This window comes from Xyrauchen texanus, chromosome 31, assembly GCF_025860055.1.
Source record: "Xyrauchen texanus isolate HMW12.3.18 chromosome 31, RBS_HiC_50CHRs, whole genome shotgun sequence".
Lineage (NCBI taxonomy): Eukaryota > Metazoa > Chordata > Actinopteri > Cypriniformes > Catostomidae > Xyrauchen > Xyrauchen texanus.
The window spans coordinates 8078692-8101989 of record NC_068306.1 but is presented as its reverse complement, the minus strand read 5'-3'; the positions used below and the strand labels follow the sequence as shown (position 1 = coordinate 8101989).

The 23298-nt window shown below is 38.5% G+C and overlaps 1 protein-coding gene across 1 annotated transcript; it reads left to right on the top strand.

Annotated features, from left to right (window-relative positions):
- The first annotated feature begins 10995 nt into the window (after positions 1-10995).
- Positions 10996-16700, top strand: LOC127624835 (E3 ubiquitin-protein ligase rnf146-like). Its single transcript, XM_052099789.1, has 2 exons — positions 10996-11188; positions 13838-16700. Exon 2 carries the CDS (start codon positions 13839-13841, stop codon positions 14946-14948), a length of 1110 nt encoding a protein of 369 aa, XP_051955749.1. The 5' UTR covers positions 10996-11188; position 13838; the 3' UTR covers positions 14949-16700.
- The last annotated feature ends 6598 nt before the right edge of the window (positions 16701-23298 follow it).

The following is a 23298-nucleotide window of genomic DNA, read 5'->3' as shown; positions in this document are numbered from 1 at the left end:
TAGATTAAATTGCTCGTAAAAACTTTGTCAAATTCAATAAAGTAATCTAATTAATCGTACTCTAATCCTAGCCCTAAAATAAAAGAATTTGCATTTTCGAATGAAAAAAAAAAACAAATATATATATATATACACTCACCTAAAGGATTATTAGGAACACCATACTAATACTGTGTTTGACCCCCCTGACATTCAGTTTGGAGTTCAGGAGATTGTCTTGACCAGGACCACACCCCTAAATGCATTGAAGCAACTGCCATGTGATTGGTTGATTAGATAATTGCATTAATGAGAAATTGAACAGGTGTTCCTAATAATCCTTTAGTTGAGTGTATATATAATTTGTCCCCTAAGTATAATAAACCGCTCTACCCTCAGCTCAGGGTGCATAATATACTGTATCCTAAACAACATCCTGAATTTAATTATTGTTCTACAAATGACCTGCCTGTATCTGTATAATCATAATCTCAACAGTAATGGAAGAAACAAATTATTTAAAGATTTACAACCATAAAGGCTTTATATTTTACATGCATAATCTTGTTGTTGCTCTTTGCCTTTATTGCCTTAAATGTATAGTTTGTCAGATGATATTGCTTGAGACTTTTTAAACAAAACAAAAAAATGTTGTTTAAAAGTTTAGAGAATATGTATCAATCTCACAATAATCTAATAACCTATAATCCCCTAAACATACACTATGGTTATTGTTTACTGTGTAATCTACAACTGAAGTATGTTTAGCACTTGTAAATGGGCTCCCTCATTAACCTGCATTGCTGTCAGCTCATTCCTCTGCTAGTTTATTTGCAGCAGGGATCCAGCTCCAATCTGTTTATTTCTAATTTTATTGTATAAAATAGAATAACAATGACTGGGAGGATATTTGCTTCGTATGCAGACCCAAATATCTGGAGAAGATAAATGTTTAGTAGTTTTATACCTCAAAGTCAGTGTGTGTGCGTTCACAATGCCCCAGTTTAGCTGCCTCCTCTTCTTCTACCGTTGATGCTATCTTATTGTTACCAGGTGTCTGTAAATGATGGGTGCATTGAAAAACTGCTGACAATAAGGCACGGCTCAAAACAAATGAGGCCACACAAGTGGTTTGGTTTTGTTTGAAGGAGTAGAGGGTGAGAAAACCATGTTAGATGGTTTATCCCTTGAGGGAACGTTCCATCAACTTTCTGTGCTTTGGATGATGGTTCATAAACTACCATCATCCTGGAGGGCTTGGGAAATGGAAGCTGAAATAGTGCCAATAAATGGAAAAGTACAAATTAGAGGGAAGTTTGGTCAATCAGAAGGGTGAAATGGAGACTGATGGATCAAAGGGCAGAACTGATCTACTCAATTGGAGCTGAAGTAGCAAACAGGATGCAGAATCTAAATTCAAATGTGAATTTAAGGGATGAAATTGAAAGAAATTTATAAAAATATTGCAAATGTCGTTTTTTTAATATTACATTTCATTTTTCAGTTTGAATTTAGGTTTTGGCATATACTTCGTTTTTACACATGTCTTCAGTTTAGAGTCGCCCACCTTGGGCATGTAAAATCCTGGACACCATCATACAAGCAATTCAATATTTATCAAGAGTCTTCTTCAACAGTGAAGAAATTAGGTGTTAAATTTGACACCAATCTGTCATTTGAAAATCAAATTACCAATGTTTGTAGAACAACATTCTTCCACTTAAGAAATATTGCTAAATTACGACACATGCTCTCTGTTGCTGATGCCTAAAAACTAATTCATGCGTTCATGACCTCAAGACTAGATTATTTTAATGCATTACTGGGAGGATGTCCTGCAAGATCAATAAATAAACTTAAATTGGTTCAATATGCAGCAGCCAGCGGTCTGACGGGAACTAAGAAATATTATTGGAGTGGTGGTGGCGTAGTGGCAAAAGCACTGAACTGCTAAGCAGAAGGTTGTTGGTTCGATCCCCACAGCCACCACCATGTAGCGAACACACACACAAGATGAGACAGTCACAATGTCGGATGAAACTGCTTTATTAATCGAAAGCAGTGCAGGCAAAAGTACAAAGGGCAAATCCAGTGAAGAGTAGTCGAGGGAAGCGTAGGGTCGAAAGCCGGGGAATCAAAGTATCGTAAGGGGCTAATCCGGGAGAGAGTGGTAAACGAGAGCGGGAGGTCGAAGCCGGGAAAACAGTTAACAATTAGGGCTGAAGAACTAGACGGGACTAGCGGGATCAAAGACAGGGGAACAAGGGAGCTGGCAAGCTAAGGGGTAAACAAGAGGAGGTCAGAACTAGACGAGACTAGCGGGGGGGGGGGGGGTCAGAACTAGACGAGGCTAGTGGGGGCAAAGATACGGGAAACTAAACACAATAACCAACACCCGTGAAACGGATGTGCTGTGGTATTTATAGGGGAATGTGCAGGTGTAAACAATGAAAGGTGATGAGACGAGTGCAGGTGAAACTAATATGCAGGAGGATGGGAAGCGCGTGAGAAACTCGAGGAAGGGAGATAACCTGCGAGTAGGAGCAAAGTGGGCGTGAGGGCTCGAGGGGGCGGAGCAAGGGAGTGAGTGTGTGTGCGACGAAGCGGGGATGGGGCAGAGGAGCGGGGTTCGTGACACACCATTGTGTCCGTGAGTAACTCCAGGTTGCTCCGGGGGGATTGTCCCTGTAATAAGGACTCTGTACGTCGCTTTGGATAAAAGCGTCTGCCAAAGGCATAAATGTAAATGATTATATTAGCTCCAGTTTATCATCGTTACATCGGCTACCTGTTAAATTTCGTATTAATTCTAAAATTCTGTTAACTATGTACAAAGCTTTGAATGGTCAAGCTCTGCAGTACTTAAGTGATCTTCTACCACGCTATATCCCATCACATTCATTATGATCGCAAAACTCTGGCCTGTTAATAGTTCCTAGAATATCAAAATCCACAAAAGGAGGTAGATCTTTTTCCTATTTGGCTACTAAACTATGGAATAGTCTCCCTAACACTGTTCGGGATGCAGACACACTCCTTCAGGTTAAGTGTAGACTAAATACTCATCTATTTAGCCAAGTCATACACCTAATTTATCCTCCAACTCACAATTAGGCTGCTATAGGTCTGCCGGAACCAGAAAATGTGATCATGATCTATAACTCTGTAATAAATTGAATGGCATCTATGCTAATATTATTTTATTTGTTTCCATGTCTCAACAGCTCCATTCCTGCTTCGTGTTGGACTCCACTTCTACGTGTCGCTGTGTGATGATCACTAATAGCAGCCGGTGCCAGCCAGACATTACTCCAGTCTATTACGATGGACTTCAGAGGATGAACTGATAACAACTCCAACCTTAAGACATGGGATAATTCAGAAGCCATTGCCTGAACCTTGGACTTAGGATAGACCTCACTGAAATTACCGGCCAGTTTGAACTGCGATGCACCTCACTGACCTCTGCCTGCATCACCTCGGTCTAATGATGGACTACACTTTATAGATTATCAATTAATTGCCAACAAACACCTTCATCAGCCAATTAAAATCTATGTGATCTTCTGCAGTTAATCCAGGATGGACTTCAAAGATATTGGTCATTAATCTTACAGTTCATATAAAATCTTTGTTTAAACACTGACCCTTAACACTTACTTAGTTTAATAAATGATAAACCATGACTTGCACTATACATAAGTAATATTGGCATTATATTCATGATGTTAGTCAGAGGGGAACTCACAGTGAGTCTGGTTTCTCTCAAGGTTATTTTTCTCCATTAATCAACATCTTATGGAGTTTTGTGTTCCTCGCCACAGTCGCCTTCAGCTTGCTCACTGGTGATATAAATACAATTAATATTTAATTACTTATTTTACACAATTCACAATTGTATTTTATCAAATTACATAATGATGACTAAAGACATTATAGATATTACAGTTTCGGGCCTGGGTAGCTCAGCGAGCATTGATGCTGACCACCACACCTAGAGTCATAAGTTCGAATCCAGGGTGTGCTGAGTGACTCCAGCCAGGTCTCCTAAGCAACCAAATTGGCCCAGTTGCTAGAGAGGGTAGTCACATGGTGTAACCTCCTCATGGTTGTGATTAGTGGTTTTCGGCTCTCAATGGTGCGAGTGGTGAGTTGTGCGTGGATTGCGGAGACTAGCACGAGCCTCCACACACTGTGAGTCTCTGTGGTGTCATGCACAACGAGCCACCTGATATGATGCATGGATCGACAGTCTCAGAAGTGGACACAACTGAGACTTGTCCTCTGCCACCCGGATTGAGGTGAGCAACTGTGCCACCACGAGGACCTACTAAGTAGTGTGAATTGGGCATTTCAAATTGGGAGAAAAGGGGATAAAACATAAAATAAAACATTTGATTCGGACATGACTGAAAAACAGCATTCGATTAATTCAAACAATAAATCAATAATTCAGAAACATGTTAAACTTACACACAATATTACATCAAATGTATTGCATCAAAAATACTTTTAATATGTTCACTTTTGAGATGAAGCTACCCTTTAAAAAAGTTATGTAGTTCTTGGCCTAACTACATTAAAACATAATATTTCTCAGCATTAAACATAATTTGGATAGATAAAAAGTAGGCTATGTAAATAAATTAATCAAAGCCAGTTGTGAACAGCAGCAATTAACTAAACATCAAGCAACAAACAAGACGACGTGAAATGATGCAGAGAAAAATCTGCTTTAAACACAAAAGTATGGACCTTTAATTTGGTTCATTTGAACAAACCAATACACTAAAATGAATTGGACGTCCCAGTGCTTTATATTCAAGAGGACTGTTTTGAAGAGCTTCTTATACACGAACCGTCCAAATGAACTGATTCACTAAAATGATTAATTTAAGAGAACTGTAAACAAACACATTTCATCAGCTTCTGCTCCTCGCATAGACATTATTCACGCTAGCGCCATCTTTGATTTTTAATGGGAATGACAACAAGGCTGTGAAGGATTGACTTACCGTCTCTTCAGTGGTACGAACGGTATAAACCTGTATAAAGCTCAAAGATCAAATGATTTGCCACAGCTCATGTTGTCTGTTGTTCATTGTATACGGAACAAAAACACTTTAAACAAAGTAGTTTGTCTCATGTTCCGGTTGGAGAAACTAACTACACAGTTCAGTTCAGGACAGCATCGATTCACGATGTATGACTTCTGCAATTGACTTCTTTTAATTGTTATATTGCATATTTAAGATTATTATTTTTACGTTTAATTATGCATGTTTTATCCCCATCATTATTGAATCCTCGTTTTATATTTTTAGTTGACGGTGTTGTTGTGTGTATCTGAGGCTGGACAATATAGTATACAAATAATAATGTCTTCTATTGAACTCAAATCAGCCAAATCGAGTTTAACCCCTTAAATTGAATTTTCTTTTTTGGTGCAATTCAAATATTAATAGTAGATAAAACATTTGAATAATCATATTAAGATGTACTGGTGGTGGCATGAGGAGAGTCCCCTGTTCTCTATTTAACGGTGCTTTGAATGTAGTGTCAGAAAAGCGATTTAAGTGTAAAATTAATTCAATATGAATATGTAAATAAGAGTGTTGTTTATCTTTGACAGCACTACTTCCCACGGCTGTGCCTTACACAGAACGTCCGAAGAGGTGATGAATTTGCAATTCAGGACATTCCACTTCCTGTCATTCCAATTCAACATCCTGTGGGGTAAAGAATCAGAGGGGTCATAGTGATGTGATCCTTATCATTGACACTCAAAGATTTAGTGTGCTGACACACTGTGTTGCAAGTTTGACTAAATGATTGTTTAAAATGATCACTCGTGGATTTCATGGGTATGGCATCCATGCATGGGAACAAACACACACACACACACACACACACACACACACACACACACACACACACACACACACACACGCACACACACACACACACACACACACACACACATGTTGTGTTTCCATGTTTTATGGGGACTTTCCATAGACATAATGGTTTTTATACTGTACAAACTTTATATTCTATCCCCTAAACCTAACCCTACCCCTAAACCTAACCCTACCCCTAAACCTAACCCTCACAGAAAACTTTCTGCATTTTTACATTTTCAAAAAACATAATTTAGTATGATTTATAAGCTGTTTTCCTCATGGGGACCGACAAAATGTCCCCACAAGGTCAAAAATTTCGGGTTTTACTATCCTTATGGGGACATTTGGTCCCCACAAAGTGATAAATACACGCTCACAAACACACACACACACACACACACACACACACTGAAGATTTTGTCACTACAAAGTAGTCAACCAAGTGTAACAAAGCCACAGTGAATAAAGCATTCTTTTCTGTTCTAATTTAGGAATTCCTCTCATTTAATACCATGAATTACACATGATTGCACATATCAAATGATTATCCTTGCATCGCAAGGCCATGCATATTGTTTTTTTCCCAACAAACACATCTAAAAAGTGTTTTTGGATTCACAATGTAACAGCACTCCCTTGAGTACTGATGTGAAAAATAACATCCAGCAACATGAGTTTTTACAGTGTAGTACAGAGACAAACAAGAAAGCAGTTGGATTGCACAGTGTCTGGTGAATACAGTATCATTTTCCTGCAGCTCAACAAGTACCCATGTATCGGTAAAAATAAAAAGCGCAGGCCTACTTTGGATAAAAACATCTGCTAAATGAGTCGGTGTACGCTATAGTAAATAATGCAAAAACCTACAAGTGTGCAGTGTGAATATCATGTTCTAGAGCGGCTCTGCATACCTCTAACCGAGCTTAATGTAGTTCTGTTGTCATAACTGGACAAATGCCAATGTGAACATTTGATTTGCTGTGCCTGGTGTTTTTGATCACAGTTTAATAGAATAACAGCGGATACTAAGTGGGACTAGTATTTAATCTGACCTGCTTGCAACAATTAAAAATAGAGTCTTTTATCTTGTTGATTTAGTTGTTTATGTATTCAGATTTACCTCTAATCCCCAAGGACAAGCATCTGTTTTCCTCATTTTGTAACACAATTCTGCCATCTAGTGACACTTGAATTAAAAAACACAATAAAATAGACTAACAAGCATCATCATACATCGTTTACACACACACACAAACACAGCTTTAGAAATGTGTAAACAATTTGTTACACGTATCAAATCGTCCATTTAACCAACTTTACATTATTCATCTTTATAATTATTTTAATAATTTATCAATTATCTCTCACAATGAATCCACTCTTTAAAACGTTGTTAAAAAATGTTTTAAAGGGGACAATTCACCCAAAAATTAACATTCTCTCATTTACTGCCATCCCAGATGTGTACGACTTTCTTTCTTCTGCAGAACACAAATGAAGATTTTTAGGAGAGCATCTTAGCTCTGTAGGTCCACATAATGCACGTGAATCATAGACTGTAAAAAAAGATGGACGACGCCCCTTCGCTCTTTTCCATTGGTGAGAACTGAAGCCGCCAGTGTCCCGATATGGCGCTGACATCTTGGGACTTGAGTCTGCGCAGTTGCGATTTCGGGATCAGAACTGCACAGTAGTGAGCAGGAAGTAAAGCCGCGAAATCAAGGCCCCGCCCTCACTCTCGCTGAATCAATCGCAAGCACACGCCCCTGCACTTTTGACTTATGATGGTGTGAAATAATTAATTATAGAAATTTAGGTATTAAATTTAAAGCTCCAATCTCCTCAGTCCTCCGAAGATCCCGAAAAAAAAAAAAAGTTGGTGCTTCAGTGACTACTTCGCTCAGAGAACCTGTCAATCACAGCTGTCAATCATGATGTCACAGCACCATTTTTATAGCATCAAATAACTAAAAACTAATTTATTTTGAAAACAAACACTTGAAATTACATCAACGTGATAGAAACGACAGTAAATGACAGAAACTATCTTTGGAAAAAAGATATGTGAAGTGTAATTTAATTGTTTAGTTGGTCTCACGTCCCGTTGAATAACATGGGGAGGCGGGGTTTATGACCTATACTAGGACCAGTCACCGGGGGGCGATCAAGACGTTTTGGCTTCATTTTTGAGGGCTTGTGCAGCACACTTGAAGCGAATAGTGGCCGGAACTTTGAAGGTCCATAAAGCCTATAAAGGCAGCATAAAAGTAATCCATACGACTCCAGTGGTTAAATCCAAGTTTTAAAATTCCCTTTAGCAGTGATATGATAGGTGTGGGTGAGAAACAGATCAATATTTATGTCTCTTTTTACTATAAATGTCCATTTTCACCAGCCCTCCTATGCACGTTCAAGAAAGGACTGAGATGTTCTTCTGTTTTTGCTGATTTGCATTCTTCACGCACAACTGTAAAATGTATAAGGAGAGAGAGAGAGAAAGGGATATCTGCCAATTGCCACCACGAATTTACAATAAGGTTTGGCTTAGATCAATTTGTAGACTAGCAATGTGGAATATGGCAAGTTTATACAGTGGCACCTTTTGTCCTTTGTCTGGAATGACATATGAAAAGCACCTACGGTTGAAATCACATGTGATGTTGACGTCAAGGACAAGAGAAGAAAGTGGGAGATGAAGTTTGGGTCACATGCGTTTATTTATCTTCATCAGACCACACAAAGAGAGATTATGTGTCTTCACACACAGAGATGTCATCTCTGCTTTTAACTCTTCACACACACATTGATGTTATGAGTGCGTCTTTGTCAAATGCTTAAGAGAATGAGTGCTTATATACACAGTAGTATGCATACTGTTGTAAAAACATGCAATGAACATAGAAGGTAGACTTGTGAACATTGCTGCAGGAAGACATTAGTGCCTTTTTAAATACAGAGCTGTAACTTTCACCAATGTGAGCAGTGCCTAAACCAAGAACACAACATTAAATACAGTGTTCTGTACAAGAGGAAAGCAAAATGCCATCATGTCCATGCCAGCAGAGGTCTCACAGTAGTGCCCTAGAAAGTACAGACAATTCAAAAATGCATACAATGCACATGGCAGCATTACGGATATTTTGAACACTATTGGACAAACCTGCTTCAAGAAGATGCCTTGAACGTTGACATCACAGCTGGTGGTAAAGGCCACTTTATGGGTCTCATAGATCAAAGCATGTCCTATGTAAAAACAAATATAACTCAAAGAAATATATATTGTGAGTTGACATTTCATTGAATACATATTAAAACAATTGTCACCCAAATACCACAAAATAGATTGGCGTGTGTCAGCGCTACTGGACGTGCCACACATTTTAGTGGCATCTACAGTGGCATATTCCACTAGTGACCAGAAATGCCACCGGGTGAGCCACAAGATATACAGTGGATATAAAAAGTCTACACACCCCCTGTTAAAATGCCAGGTTCTTGTGATGTAAAAGAATGAGACAAAATTAAATCATGTCAGAACTTTTTCCACCTTTAATGTGACCTATAACGTGAACAATTCACTTGAAAAACTACAAATCTACAAATACTGAAGCAGCAAACTTTGCAAAACACAAAATGTACTGTACATCACTGCCAATACTATTGCATCACTTGGATACAATAACCTGTTATAGTGTAATATATTAAAAAAAGAGTTAAAAGTGAATTATCTTAAAATCTTAGAGTGGTTTAAAATGAACAAGGCCTATTCTTGGCCCACTTTCTAGAAACAGAATGCATGGCAGTCCCCAGTTATGCACTTTAATGACTTTTTCCAGTTTCTTCATGTCATTAATGAACTTACAGAATCTTTGGTGCATCAGGGGTACATTATTATCCAACGATACTTCTTTCTATATCTAATAGCTAACCCGATTAGTTAAAACAACACAGACAGTTGCCACTTTCCTTTCATTTTCTACCACGTCAGTACAAACACTACACTGCATGTATTCGTTATTTTTATTTTTTTATTTTTTACAGCACATTAAAGTTTTGTGTATGTGCTACCGACTCTTCCTCAAGTGTTTCTTGAGACGAACGCTTTCAAAACGTATTATTGATGGTATCAAAATGCAGCAGCATATGTCGGCGCCACAAAATCACTGGCAGGTGCCACAACTTCCAGTGGCACCTCCCACTCACAACCGGATGTGCCACAAAACCCAGAGGCACCAAAACGTAATATGCCATACCACAAAATGTCAATACCGCTACTAGAATTTTCATTTTTGGGTGAACTATCCCTTTAAGCACGTAATAAAAATGTGTTAATTGTCCAGATAGTCCTAAACTGATTTTAAAGGAGCTTTTATTGGAACAAAATAATAATAATAAAAAATTCCCACTGTTGTAGTTTTTTTTTTAATCGCTGATTAATAACATTATTTTAAGTCCTGGTGTTTCTTAAAGAGGACATCCTTTCAATGATAATATAAATATAATATAATAGGCCTATAATATAATATAGTTGTCACAATATTTATTCCACTGAATATTTGGCATGTGACCTGCCATTTATGATAAAAAAATAAAATAAAATAAAAAATTAACACTCTTGTACTGAGAACACAGTGAAAATCGACCTTTAATTTGCAGTATTTCATTGACTCTTACCTTAATTTAAGTCATTGCGGGTTTACTGTGTTCGCTTGTTTACCCCACACCACAGCAAGGCCTTTCACAAAAAAAAAAAATATATATATGTGTGTGTGTGTGTGTGTGTGTGTGTGTGTGTGTGTGTGTGTGTGTGTGTGTGTGTGTGTGTGTGTGTGTGTGTGTGTGTGTGTGTGATTTTAGTTCATTAAAATTGGACGGAATTCCCAAATAGGATCCTAAAAACAGACGGTGTCAAGCATTATATTATTTTTTTTTTGCATTAGATAATAATTTTTGCCTAGAATTTTATGCATCAAACATAATAATAATGTAAACATAAATTTCCAAAACTTATTTGTGGATTTTTTTTCTCAGCCAGTTAAACGGTGGAACACGACGTCTGCGAGTAATTTTGAACGGATCTGCGCAGGACTTGCGCAGAGTGGAAGTACTCGAACACACCAGCAGCGGTCTGATTCTGAAAGAGGGGCCGTGAAAACATTATTGTGTTCATCTGTATCGAGCAACTTCACGCTTTACCGATCTATCTACATCAATAAACGAACAATGATCGAGCATCCGGTGACCAGCAGATGAGCCAAATCTGATCGTCGCTGAAAGAAAGAGGCGAAAGTTGTGATTTTTGACAAGTGAGTGAACTAAAAGACATTAAAAAAACAAGACGCAGCAAGCGTCATTGAAAATGTCAATTTGTTTTAATAACTCATATGACAATGTTCATATCTCACATGTCCCTAGTTTATATTTCGACAATTGCAAGAGTTCAGGGAGTGAGTCTAAATGGGAAATCACGCTGTATTTGTTATGTTTTGGTCAGGGGTGTTGTCCTGTGTGTAGGCCTCAGTGTGATCTCTCTAGAAATGTAATCTAATTTCACCCCCCCAAACAAGAAAAACCTCATGAATGTTATTTAAGAAATGCATATCGTTAGGCAATGTGTTAACACATTAGATGCATGCACAAATAGATCTTGTTTGTGTTAAAAGGTTTGGGCCTGTATTAGTGCTTGTTAATAACACACGAAAACCATAATTAGCATGTAGCCTAACGCTTACTTGATGAGTAATTGCTGTTTATTTAAATCAATATTTAAATAACAAATTATTTTATATTTAAATAAAATATATTTTTAATGCTATTATCTAAAACTGTAAGTTATATTAAATTATTTTATTTCTGTTAATAAATGTAGAACATTTTACTCATTTTTAATGGCAAATATTTATGTGGTGCAAAACTTTGTATTATTATTCTACAATGTATGATGATGATGATGATGATGATGATGATGATTATTATTATTATTTAGGTCTCAGCTAGTTTCTTTTGCAGTCCTGACATTTTTTATTTATTTATTATTTTATTTTTTTGAGCTTCTGTTTCTAAACTTCTAAAAATGAATGTCTGAAATTCGTCTATATTCTGCCCTATTAGCGTCATAAAAATGTCCCATAAACGGTTTGGCTGTAAAGGATTTGGGTCATGTTATATTTAGCTTGTCATTTCTGCCTCTGATTTGATCTGGTTGATATTATGAGCATGTTATAAGGACTGTCCTGTGAAAGCAGTGGGTTTTATAGATTTTGAGTTTTTATATTATGTATTATATTTAATTATATATTTTTATCAGGGTCTGGGTAGCTCAACGAGTAAAGACGCTGACTACCATCCCTGGAATCTCAAGTTGAATCCAGGGCGTGCTGATTGACTCCAGCCAGGTCCCCTAAGCAACCAAATTGGCCCGGTTGCTAGGGAGGGTAGAGTCACATGGGGTAACCTCCTCGTGGTCACTATAATGTGGTTCTCGCTCTCGGTGGGGCGTGTGGTGAATTGTGCGTGGATGCCGCGGAGAGTAGCATAAAGTCTCCACACGCGCTATGTCTCTGCGGTAATGCGTTCAACAAGCCACATGATAAGATGCGCAGATTTACGTCTTGGACACAGACGACTGAGATTCGTCCCCCAACTAACAGAGTTGAACATTTATGTTGAAAACACATAGTCCTAGTTTACTGAAAAAAGTGCATCTTTTAATTCTTCATTCACATAAAAATAACAACAACATATAGTAGTAATACACTCTGCCACTCACCTTTTTCTTAAACTCAAAAATAAAATTCATGTAAAAGTGTACAAGAGCAAAATTATGCATTCTGATGTCTAGCATTCAATAAAAAAATAAAAAGGTCACCCAGCCACCCTTTCTTAAAGCTATTGAAATAATACAGTAACTATTGTAATCTTGGGGGCTTTAAGCTAATACAGAAAGTGCTTTTCCAACAAAAACTAAATAATGAAAATAAACATTCAGAATTCAACATTTATGTTGAACATACTGAAAAAAAGCATCTTCATTCACATGCAAATAACAACTTACACTCTGACACTTTCCTTTCACCTTAAGAATACTCTTCAGGTGCTGGTGCATTGCCGTGGTGCTAGAATGGAAGGCCATCTCCATTTTGCGAAGATGACAAATCACGGAATTGTTTCCTTTAATGTAAAATAATTCCCATACTTTAGAGGAACGAGTGCCTTGCACTTCTGATAGTCTGAGGAGCCACTCGTGTTGCTACTACTTTCCGGCGCCGCCATCTTTGTTTTGGGTCTGACGAATCGACGCGCATATTTTGCGTCGACATATTTTTTGCGCGTTGTCCCAGCCCTAATTTTTATGATTTGTTGAAGTACACAAAGAATTAAGTGTAGAACAATTAAACATGAAAATAGCCTATACAGTGTTGTAGAAGTTCTACCTCTCATCTATACTTCTGGTTGTACTTTGTTGCATGCTTTGAAATGTTAATGGAAATTAAAATGCAAGCAGCTGTTTTTGATGGCATTCTCAGATATTTCATGTATAGAATAGCACTTTCTTGTCAGATGAGAGACTAGAAATATAAGAAGAGCTTAAATCAGAACAACAATGAACAAAGAACTCAAGCAACTGCTGTTTACTCGTGACTTTTTTTTTAGACTTGGGCAACATGGTACATAAAACAGTGGCCCATTTGTTTGCTACATCTGCGTATTTACAACTGAAAGCATAGTTTACCCAAAAATGAAAATTCTGTCATGTACTCACCCTGCTGTTGTTCCACCCCAAAACAAATGTTGGGCAGAACGGCTCTGTCACTGTTCACTTTCATTGCATCTTTTTTTCCATACAATAAAGGTGAAAGGTGACAAAAGCCCTTTAAGTCGTTTGAGCATTCTCTTTAAGCATTCCCTCTATGCTTTCTTCAAGTAAATTCAAGTGTTTTTGTTTGTCTTCACAGCATGGCTAGCTGCGGCGAGGTAAATGTTTCTGTGGACACCCTGACTTCAGGCAAGAAGGTGAGTGGGGATTCTGTGACGGATGGAAGTCCGTCTCCTTCCCTTCCCGTTCCGGAATGTGCTATCTGCCTGCAGAGCTGCGTCCACCCAGTATGTCTGCCGTGCCATCATATTTTCTGCTTCCTCTGCGTCAAGGGAGCTTCCTGGCACAGCAAACGCTGTGCCCTCTGTAGACAGGAAATACCCGAGGATTTCCTGGAACGGCCCACTTTGCTTTCACCCGAAGAGCTGAAGGCTTCGGCAACAGGTGGGCACGGTACGGGGGCCAGTGGCCACGCGTGGTACTATGAAGGACGTAACGGCTGGTGGCAATACGATGAGCGGACTAGCCGAGAACTAGAGGATGCGTTTAGCAAGGGCAAAAAGAGTGCAGAGATGCTAATCGCCGGCTTCCTCTATGTAGCCGACCTGGAGAACATGGTGCAGTACAGGAGGAACGAACATGGACGTAGGCGTAGGATGAAGAGAGATGTGGTGGACATTCCTAAGAAAGGTGTGGCTGGACTTCGACTCGATCCAGATCCCAGCTCAGGGGTAGGATCGGGAACAGTACCTGTTGGAGTGGCTGCAGTTGCAGATTTAAACACAAGTGTGGACGGAGCTGCGGTTGAACGAGAAAGCTTGGCGGATGGAGCGGACACTAGCGCAAACGGAGGGCGTCCTCAAGGCGTCTTTGCGCCTGCTCCCGTAAGACCGTCAACCGTCTTGGGTGGTCACCTGACTGGCCCTGCGGTGTCCTCCAGTGGCATACAACTTGTTCAGGCACTCGCACAACTGAATATCAACTCCGTCGAGCCTGGAACAGACGAAGATGATGTCGATGATGAAGAAGACTCTGTTACTCCGGATGCCTCAAGATATGAATCTGAATCCGGCACAAGCGAGGATGAAGACGAGTCCATTGGGGACGAAGGTGGAGTCGATAGTGCGGAAAGCTCCCGGGGTAGGCATAGACTGCAGCAGTTGGACAGACCGCCCCCTGGTGGTGGCCCTGCACATAGCAGCGATCGCTCCGGGTGCCCTGATGGTCAGTGCACCGTTACGAAAGTCTGACCCCTGCACAACCACTGGACTCCTACCCAACAACCACAACCGCTGAGTATTTTAAACCAATCTCTGAAATGCAAAAAATTACATGAATGAACCATTGATTCGCAGATTAGGATAGGATGGAGACTTGGTACAGATGGATTTAGTGTAAGAATAGTACTTGTATTTCTCAGTCTTAGGAGAATGTACCAGGGCTGCGCTATTTGAATGGAAATTACAGGCAAAACTACAATAAAACTTGCTTTTTATCATACCTATAATCCTGAGAATTAGTCCAGACAGTACATTGTCAAGGTTTGCTTTAAATCTAAGTGAGTATTGCCAATAAAAGCTGATCATTTGCATTGCATGATGGTAAAACATGTACTCAGTTATTTTCGCAATGTACATCAACCAGTGTGCTATGCAATTTATAAAAATAAGAACGCCAAGCGTTAATGAAGACAAACCTATTTTAGTCAATTTCATAAAAATCTGTCCTGGTCACATTTAACGCCCAACAATAAGGTCCCATTTGTTAACATTAACAACATTAGTTAAAATGAAATAACAATGAAAAAACTTTTACGCCATTTGTTAATATTAGCATGTCATTTCAACAGATAAAATCAACATTTGTATTCGTTTACATTCATTAATGCACTATGAACTAACATGAACTAATAATGAGGTTGATGTTCATTGTTAATGATACCTAATGGATTAACATATGTTAACGAATGGAAACTTATTGTAAAGTGTTACCAAAAATTCGTATTCCTTATGATTTGGTGGCGAAATGTGACCCAGACATGTTCTTGAAGTTGAATGAGATTCATGAGATTTTTTTTATGTTTCCATTAGGAGATTTCATTATGTGTAGCCAGACTCAACAACATCATTCAGTGCTTAAGCGGTCACACAATAATTAAATTAATGTACTGTGGTGTAATAAACTTTAAATCTCTTAATAAAGTATGTCATATCAGTTTTACATAGAGGATTCTGCCATGGCATCAGAAAACAATGAGCCACTTACACTATTTTAGTATGATCAAATTAAACTACATCTTTGAGGAAAATTGTACGCATTGAATCTGGTTTCATTGGTTGAACGTCACATTTACGCTGCAGATACGTAATTAAAATAAGAATTTATATTTAAGTTCTTTGTGATCCGTCATTTTCATTTGATTGTGGTATTACATTTCTAGATCTATAATTGGTGAGATCCTAAAGAACCAAGGATTTATTGTAGTTTTGCCAAAGATTCCTCTTCAACTCATTCTTGTCATCAGACATCGACCCATCATTTACATTTTTTTTATGAGAGGTTTAAAATCAAAACTCTTAAAGGTGTGCGTGTGTGCATTTTCTGATATTTTAAACATCTTGTCTTTATTCTATTTGTCTCATCTTGGTGTGCTTATCTGTTCCATGATTTTGCATGTGTTGCTGTGAGCGATGGAAGGAGCCTTGGACTACGACAAACTTTAGGAAAGGGGCGAGTTTTATCGGATGTTGTAATTGTAGTGTAGCCCTCAGACTGCTACAAACAGAGCACGAGAGTGGTTTTCATGCATAAGAGTCCGTTTTGATGTTTTTTGAAGTTTTAATGTTCATTTCAATCATGATAATTCTCATATTCATTCGTTCATGTTCTTTGATGTCACTGAAACAAATTGAAAACTAAATTCGAGAATATCTTCTTTTGGTGTATTTTTGTTTTTAATGTGTTGTTTTGTTACCAGTTTTATCTGAAAAATAAAGTGTTGTCTGTTTATTGTCTGAGATGTGTATTTGATATTCAAAAGATTCAATTGATGTGTACATGAAATCATAATTGAACCCGTTTACTTTCTATAAACGATTTATTGGCGCAGATTATCCCAAAGAAAAACAATGTTCGTCTTTGTCCCTTCGAACCACATGTTAAGACCGTATTTAGACCACTTTTCTCCATCCAGTCATGATGAACAGATGAATGAAATTAAGTCCTGCCCTACATTTCTTTCTCTCATTGAAAATTCTGTTTCACTCAGAAATGCACCACATTACAGAAGCAAAATGGGTTATGAATGCCATTTCATGTTGACTTTAAAGAATGTTTGTTTATCAGTATTTTTCGCCCACTGATATTTCAACCCAGTCTCATGATAAGTCATAAGAATAGTACAAGATGGCAAAATTGGGTTATTCTCTGCTTTTGACATCATAAGATAAACAGACTTTGGATAAGCTGGTAAGAATGCTGAGATGGGTGTTTACTTGCAATGCAAAGTAGTGGCAATGGGCAAAGTTTCGATCGGTTTCAGCTTAAAACCTTAACTGGCTAAATTAAAACCATTAAAGACTTTCGTGACCTTAAGGCCAAAGTATACTTCTGATTGGGCACAGTTTGCACGAAGCAAATTTCATCATCAGCACATCCTGCATACTGTCTGCATGCAGCCCAAACTGTCCTCGTCTGAACATTGCCAGTGCATACACCTGCCTTTGAGTGTACTGAGTGAGTATCACAAAGCAGTCGTAGTGCACGAGTCGAAGGTGTTCGTATTCACTTGTGTTCAAAAGAGTATACTTTGAAAGCCTGAGTGCTTGGCCGTGTGCAAGACGATCCAGAACATGGAAAAACGAAATCAACAGCATTTACACATTGTCGGCTTATTAAGCATCACTGATTCAACCAATGGTGTGAGTTTGTGACTGGACTGACCAATGACCGACAGGATGAGTGGGAAACTTGTTCCAAGACGGGGGCGGCTGTGGCTCAGGTGGTAGAGGGGGTTGGCCACCAATCGCAGGGTTGGTGGTTCGATTCCCGGCCCACATGCCGAAGTGTCCTTGGGCAAGACACTGAACCCCAAGTTGCTCCCAATGGCAGGCTAGCGCATTGCATGGCAGCTCTGCCGCCATTGGTGTATGAATGTGTGTGAGAATGGGTGAACGAGTCACATTGTAAAGCGCTTTGAATGCTGCTATGGTTAAAATGGCGCTACATAAGTGCAGACCATTTACCATTAATACATTTCGTTTTTTACATGTAATACATGTTTTTGCAATAACGTTTGGTGATGCTAGTGGCATAGAAATTAGGCTCATCAGCTTGAAGTAAACCAGTCCAAATTTGTATGTTCTGTGCTGTAAATCCAAAACACAAATGTAACTGATGCAATAAGAATTAACATTCGCTGTGCATGTCTGTCTGTGCCATGTGAAAGAGAGTGATTGGGATGAATATAGTGACATAGTATATAGCTGAGACTGTCAGGGGTCGCACAACCTCGGATGTGGGTGTATTATGGCAAGGCTTCCATGCTATATTACAGACAGTGAGGAGTCTGAGCTCATGACCCTGGGCATCTCCCAGTGGCACTCCAGTAAATCCAATGACACCCTTCCTCATCCACAAGATGGATATCCATCATCACATCTCTAACCCTCCACTACAGGGGTGCATATATTTTGGGGTCTACGATAGCATCTAACTCTTGGAATAGCTTTGGGAATGTTTGTATAGCTACTGTCCACCTTCCCAGCCTCTGCCAAACTTGCCATCCTGATATTTCACAACATAATTAGCACCTATATGGTCCTACTGTGAAGATTTATTTACCGTGCGTATTTCAGGACAATGACAGGTCTCGAGCTGACAGTGTTCGACAAACATGTCGCTGCCGCCAAGATGACCTCATTCTGTGACACTTAGAATTAATGTCTGTGTAATCATTTATAACTTTCATATGACACCTCCACCAATGACATCTCGGCTCGTTTTCTGCTGTGCTCTAGTCACGGCGCCAGCTAGAATGCATGGGTCATTTCCCAGGATCAGATCACAGTCTGATTTTTAATCATAAGGGCACATTTCACAGAGATATTATCCTGGGAATAAGTTGTTTACATGCGTGATTATACACCATTTATTCTTAAGATGACAATATGTGTCAATTAATGTATTGTAGATGCCTTAAATGGTGTTTTCTTATCATCTGAAAGGTCATGAACAATTTAAATGTGATGTAATTGTGTTGATGTAGATACTTTCACCTGTCCCAGCTTCATTTGCAAGGGACAACTAAAATTAGGCCATTCATAGGTTGAACAATGTTGTTTTAACATATCAAAGCTTGTAAATGTTGTTGGTTCGGTTGCAAATGTAAAATTGAATCGCCTTGCAAGTCATGCGCTATAGTAAGTGGTTTGATGTCAAGTTGGTATCCAAGACCGAGATTAGAGTGCAACAAGAATAATATATACTTTAAAAGAAATTATGATTGCATGGTCTAGTGCTCTTGGAAACATGTCTAGCCTTTTTTGAAGAGGGAGTCAGTTGTACCCTACAAAAATATTGGTTGCATTGGAGCACTTACAATAGAAGTTAATAGAGCCAGTCCATAAACATTAAAATACAGTTTCTAAAGTATTGCTACAAAATAATTAATACAAATAACACAACTTTGTCATAACGCCACAACGTCAGTAAGTCCAGTGATCTGGGAAATGGTGTAACTTGGTAACTCTTTGAGTTGACCACGCTAAATCATGATAACGCATATATTGGCTATACTTTTGAAACAATGTGAATTTGAATGTTTATGGACTGGCCTCATTCACTTAAATTGTTACTTTAACCTTGATTTTTGCTTCTTTTTTGTTGTCCCTAATAATTCCCATACACCCATTGGCATTTGTTCATTGTTTTTATGATATACATACATGTATTGGCTATTTGACAGCAGCTTTGAATATGTGTTATCCAATCATATATTAGAGCCTCTATATAGCCTCTATATAGGCCCTAATAGAGATCTATTTTATATATTAGGATATGTAATATGTAAAATGAGAGAATTTGTTTAGGGTAGGAATCTTTTTGTAAAGCATAGCATGGCATAAACATATTATATTGCTGTTTGTATTATGTAATTTCTCTCACATTGTTCTCTGATTAGTTCAAATATCATTTAAGACATTTAAAAATCGTATTAATAATAATTTGTAATAATTTTCCACAGCTAAAACTTGTAAATCGTCCAAGCATCCTCCTCCAAAATTCATTGCATCCAAATGAAGTGCGAGACATGATCTGATTCACCATGGCAACAGCCGATAGTCTAAATCAGAGGCTGTGATTTCAATAATCCAGTTGTCAACGCATACAACCAGCAGGAATGTCTTTCAGGTTGGTATTCTACGCATAACCGAGCTATATCTGTTCTGATGACAGTTTTCTGGATATACTGTAATCGCACCATCAGCAGCCTCTTTTAAACTGTCTGTGGTGAAGTGCTAAATGAAAGTGTCTAAATGTCTGTCAATGGTGAGAGCGATGGTGTTTTTAACGGCCAGAAGTGTTTCTTTGAATCTGAAATCACATGCTATGTACAGCCAACATAGTCTCATGATAACTCAAAATTGAATAGTTGGCGAAATACTTTATTCCCGTAGAGACCATCCAATCAACAAACAGAATTTTAAATCAAAACAACTGATGGTTTAGGTAAGGGGTACAGTTAATAAAACATGCATTCCTGTTGACTATTACATCATTTACTACTTAAAGTGCAACTCATTTTTGGCGCCCCTCTGTGGACATTTCACCCGGAAACAGGAGCTCACACGTGTCCATACTTTATGCAACACTTCCAGGTTTGGCCACCGGGGGCAGAGATTAGAATTTTGGTAAGACATTTATTCCCATCCATTCATCAAACTGAATTTTAAATCAGAATAATATAGAGTTCGGTTTAGGTTTGGGTGAGATGTTAAACTTAAATCATAATAACGTTGTTCGGTGGTTTGTTTATGTTTCTCTATGGAAGTAACAGTCGTGCGTTTTTGTACGAGCCACCTCGTACTAATTATTACGACTTGTCGTGAGACCGGTTTGGCCACTTTTGTTGTTCAAGGGATGATCTGGGTTCAATACAAGTTAAGTTCTATTGAAAACATCTGTGCATGTTGATGTATTACCACAGAAAAATTATTTAGACAAGTCCCTCAGTTTGCCAAACAAAGGAAAAACCTGTGTACGGTAATGAAATTACAATGGATGCACCAGGATAAACGTTCAAATACACACGGTTTCAAAATGAGTGTAGCCACAAGACAAGATCCAATTTCTGTCATGACCATGCAAAGCAGTTAAACCTGTAAACTTCTGGATAATATGCTAGAGGATACCTAAAATGGGATTTATGTACCTTCAAAAGTTTACATAGAGAAAAACACCAATTAAGTTTTTAATGCAATACAAAAAGTTAATCTGCCTAGAAAAGTAGTCCCACTGCTTAACGTATAATTTAATAAACTTTGCAGCTGAAATAACTCATTTTTGTACTGAATTACTATAAGCACTTTAACAAAACACTTTAAGTGTCACATTTCTGCTTTTAAAACCTCTGCCTTGCCTTGCTTCATTGTAAGTTCTTGCCTGCATATGTGAATTTTCTTTGTTTTATCAAACTGAGGGACAAGTCAACATCATTGTCTTTTGTTAGCGACAGCATGCCCTTGATTCAGATCTCATTGTTTAGTTTGGCCTAGTATAGTTACAATAAGCATGGAGCATACACATCACTTTACTGTCCTCACCTTGACACAAATAGTCATGGGGATAATGGTCTGAGGCGTAGATTAATTTCCTTCAAAAATGGTGCCAAGGTATGCGCAGTTGATCTAACTGTCTTTCTCTCTCATATGTCACTCAAATGTCCTGAAAACATCATGTGGCAATCTAAACAGTGATCATCTATCCACAGCTGTCAGTCAAACACAATATTTCTATAGGTACCAGGACAGCAGTCTAGACTTGGCAGACTTTTTTCTTGATATAGTAGAACATGCATGTTGTATTAGTGTTTCCCAATCTTTTGTTATGTACCTCCACAGGCTCAAGAACCTCTTCAGTTAGTAAAGTGTTTATTTTAACTCAGAATATACTGGATATCAATTAGCATATTCATTAGTTGTGCGTAGAGACGACAAGATCCGCGAAAACGACTAAAAACGCTGTATTATGCATACCAGGCCAGTAGTTGGCGATGTCACTTTGTAAAGAGACACTACGCGCCTGCGCACATAAGCATTCTTCCACAGGGCGGTGAATAAAAACATCTAAAGCATCGAGCAATTTTGTCTGGATGGACGATGAGGTTGCTTTATTACAACAAGTGACTCTGGACTATAAAGCACGCCACCTTTTTAAGGACTCCAACTGGTGATCTCATGTTGGTCTGTTCGCCCTGGAGGTTAGGACGAAGTTCTCGAAGTGCATGTCTATAGACTGATCACGTAATACGCGTGCGCAAGACGTCATCATTTTTGTATGTTTACACGGAGACAATAACGGCATTGTTTTCAAAAACTTGCACGTTGAAGCCCGTTTTCAAAAGTTAGCGTTTTCAGTCCCCAAAATGCCATTGTTGTGTAAACGAACTGCCAAAACGCATCAAAAGTTGAAATAGTTGAAAACGTTGTCTTGTAAATGGGCCCCTTAGATGGGACGTTTAACAAAAGTTGGCATTTGCGATCTTTGTGGAATTGAAGTACCATAGAGGCGCAACATACCACCCTCAAGCAAAACACTCTAATTTCTGTTACGCTTCTAGCAGGTAACAGACTTACAGGTTTTACCAAGTAAAATCTTTCGGAGTACCCCCTGCATTACACGTCACCCAGGTAAGGAATCACTACATTAATTTATGATGTCCAGGGTCTATGTTTCCACTGTTTTAAGACTCTGGATGAGTGTCTCCTTTCAAATAATTATTTTGGACCTTTCTGTATTCCATTATTATCCCTCAGGACCTGGTGTTACACTCACAAATACTCATCCCTGTCAACACCTTCCCTAACTGATTGTGTGGAGGTCACAGAGGTTTTGAGGTGTCTCAATAATTTATTTTGCTACGGAGCGGAAGGTGCAACACATAACTTCCCCACAAATCTTACTCTTATTGCTTTATATATCAACTGGAAGAATGGTCAACATGATCAAATGGGAAATCGACATGTAGCTTCCGAAAGTTTATGTACACTGAAATCAACCCCATTCAGACGAATTATGGACAAGCACCATCTCACGTCGTTTGCATCAATTCAAGCATGAATACATTTCCCTCTAGCGCTCCTTATAGCGTGTTGCTCGAGCATCCTACGAGACAAGTTCTACTCCCGTCGGTACCAGGAAGTAATCGCATTCACATGAACAATGGTAAGCGTGATTCGGAAGTTGCATTTTTGCTCAAAAATTACACTTTTATAATGCCGGTTTGGGTTAGAGGGTACAGTTAATAAAATATGATTCCTGTTGACTGTACAACATCGTGTACAACTCTCTTTTGGCGCCACTCTGTGGACATTTCACCCG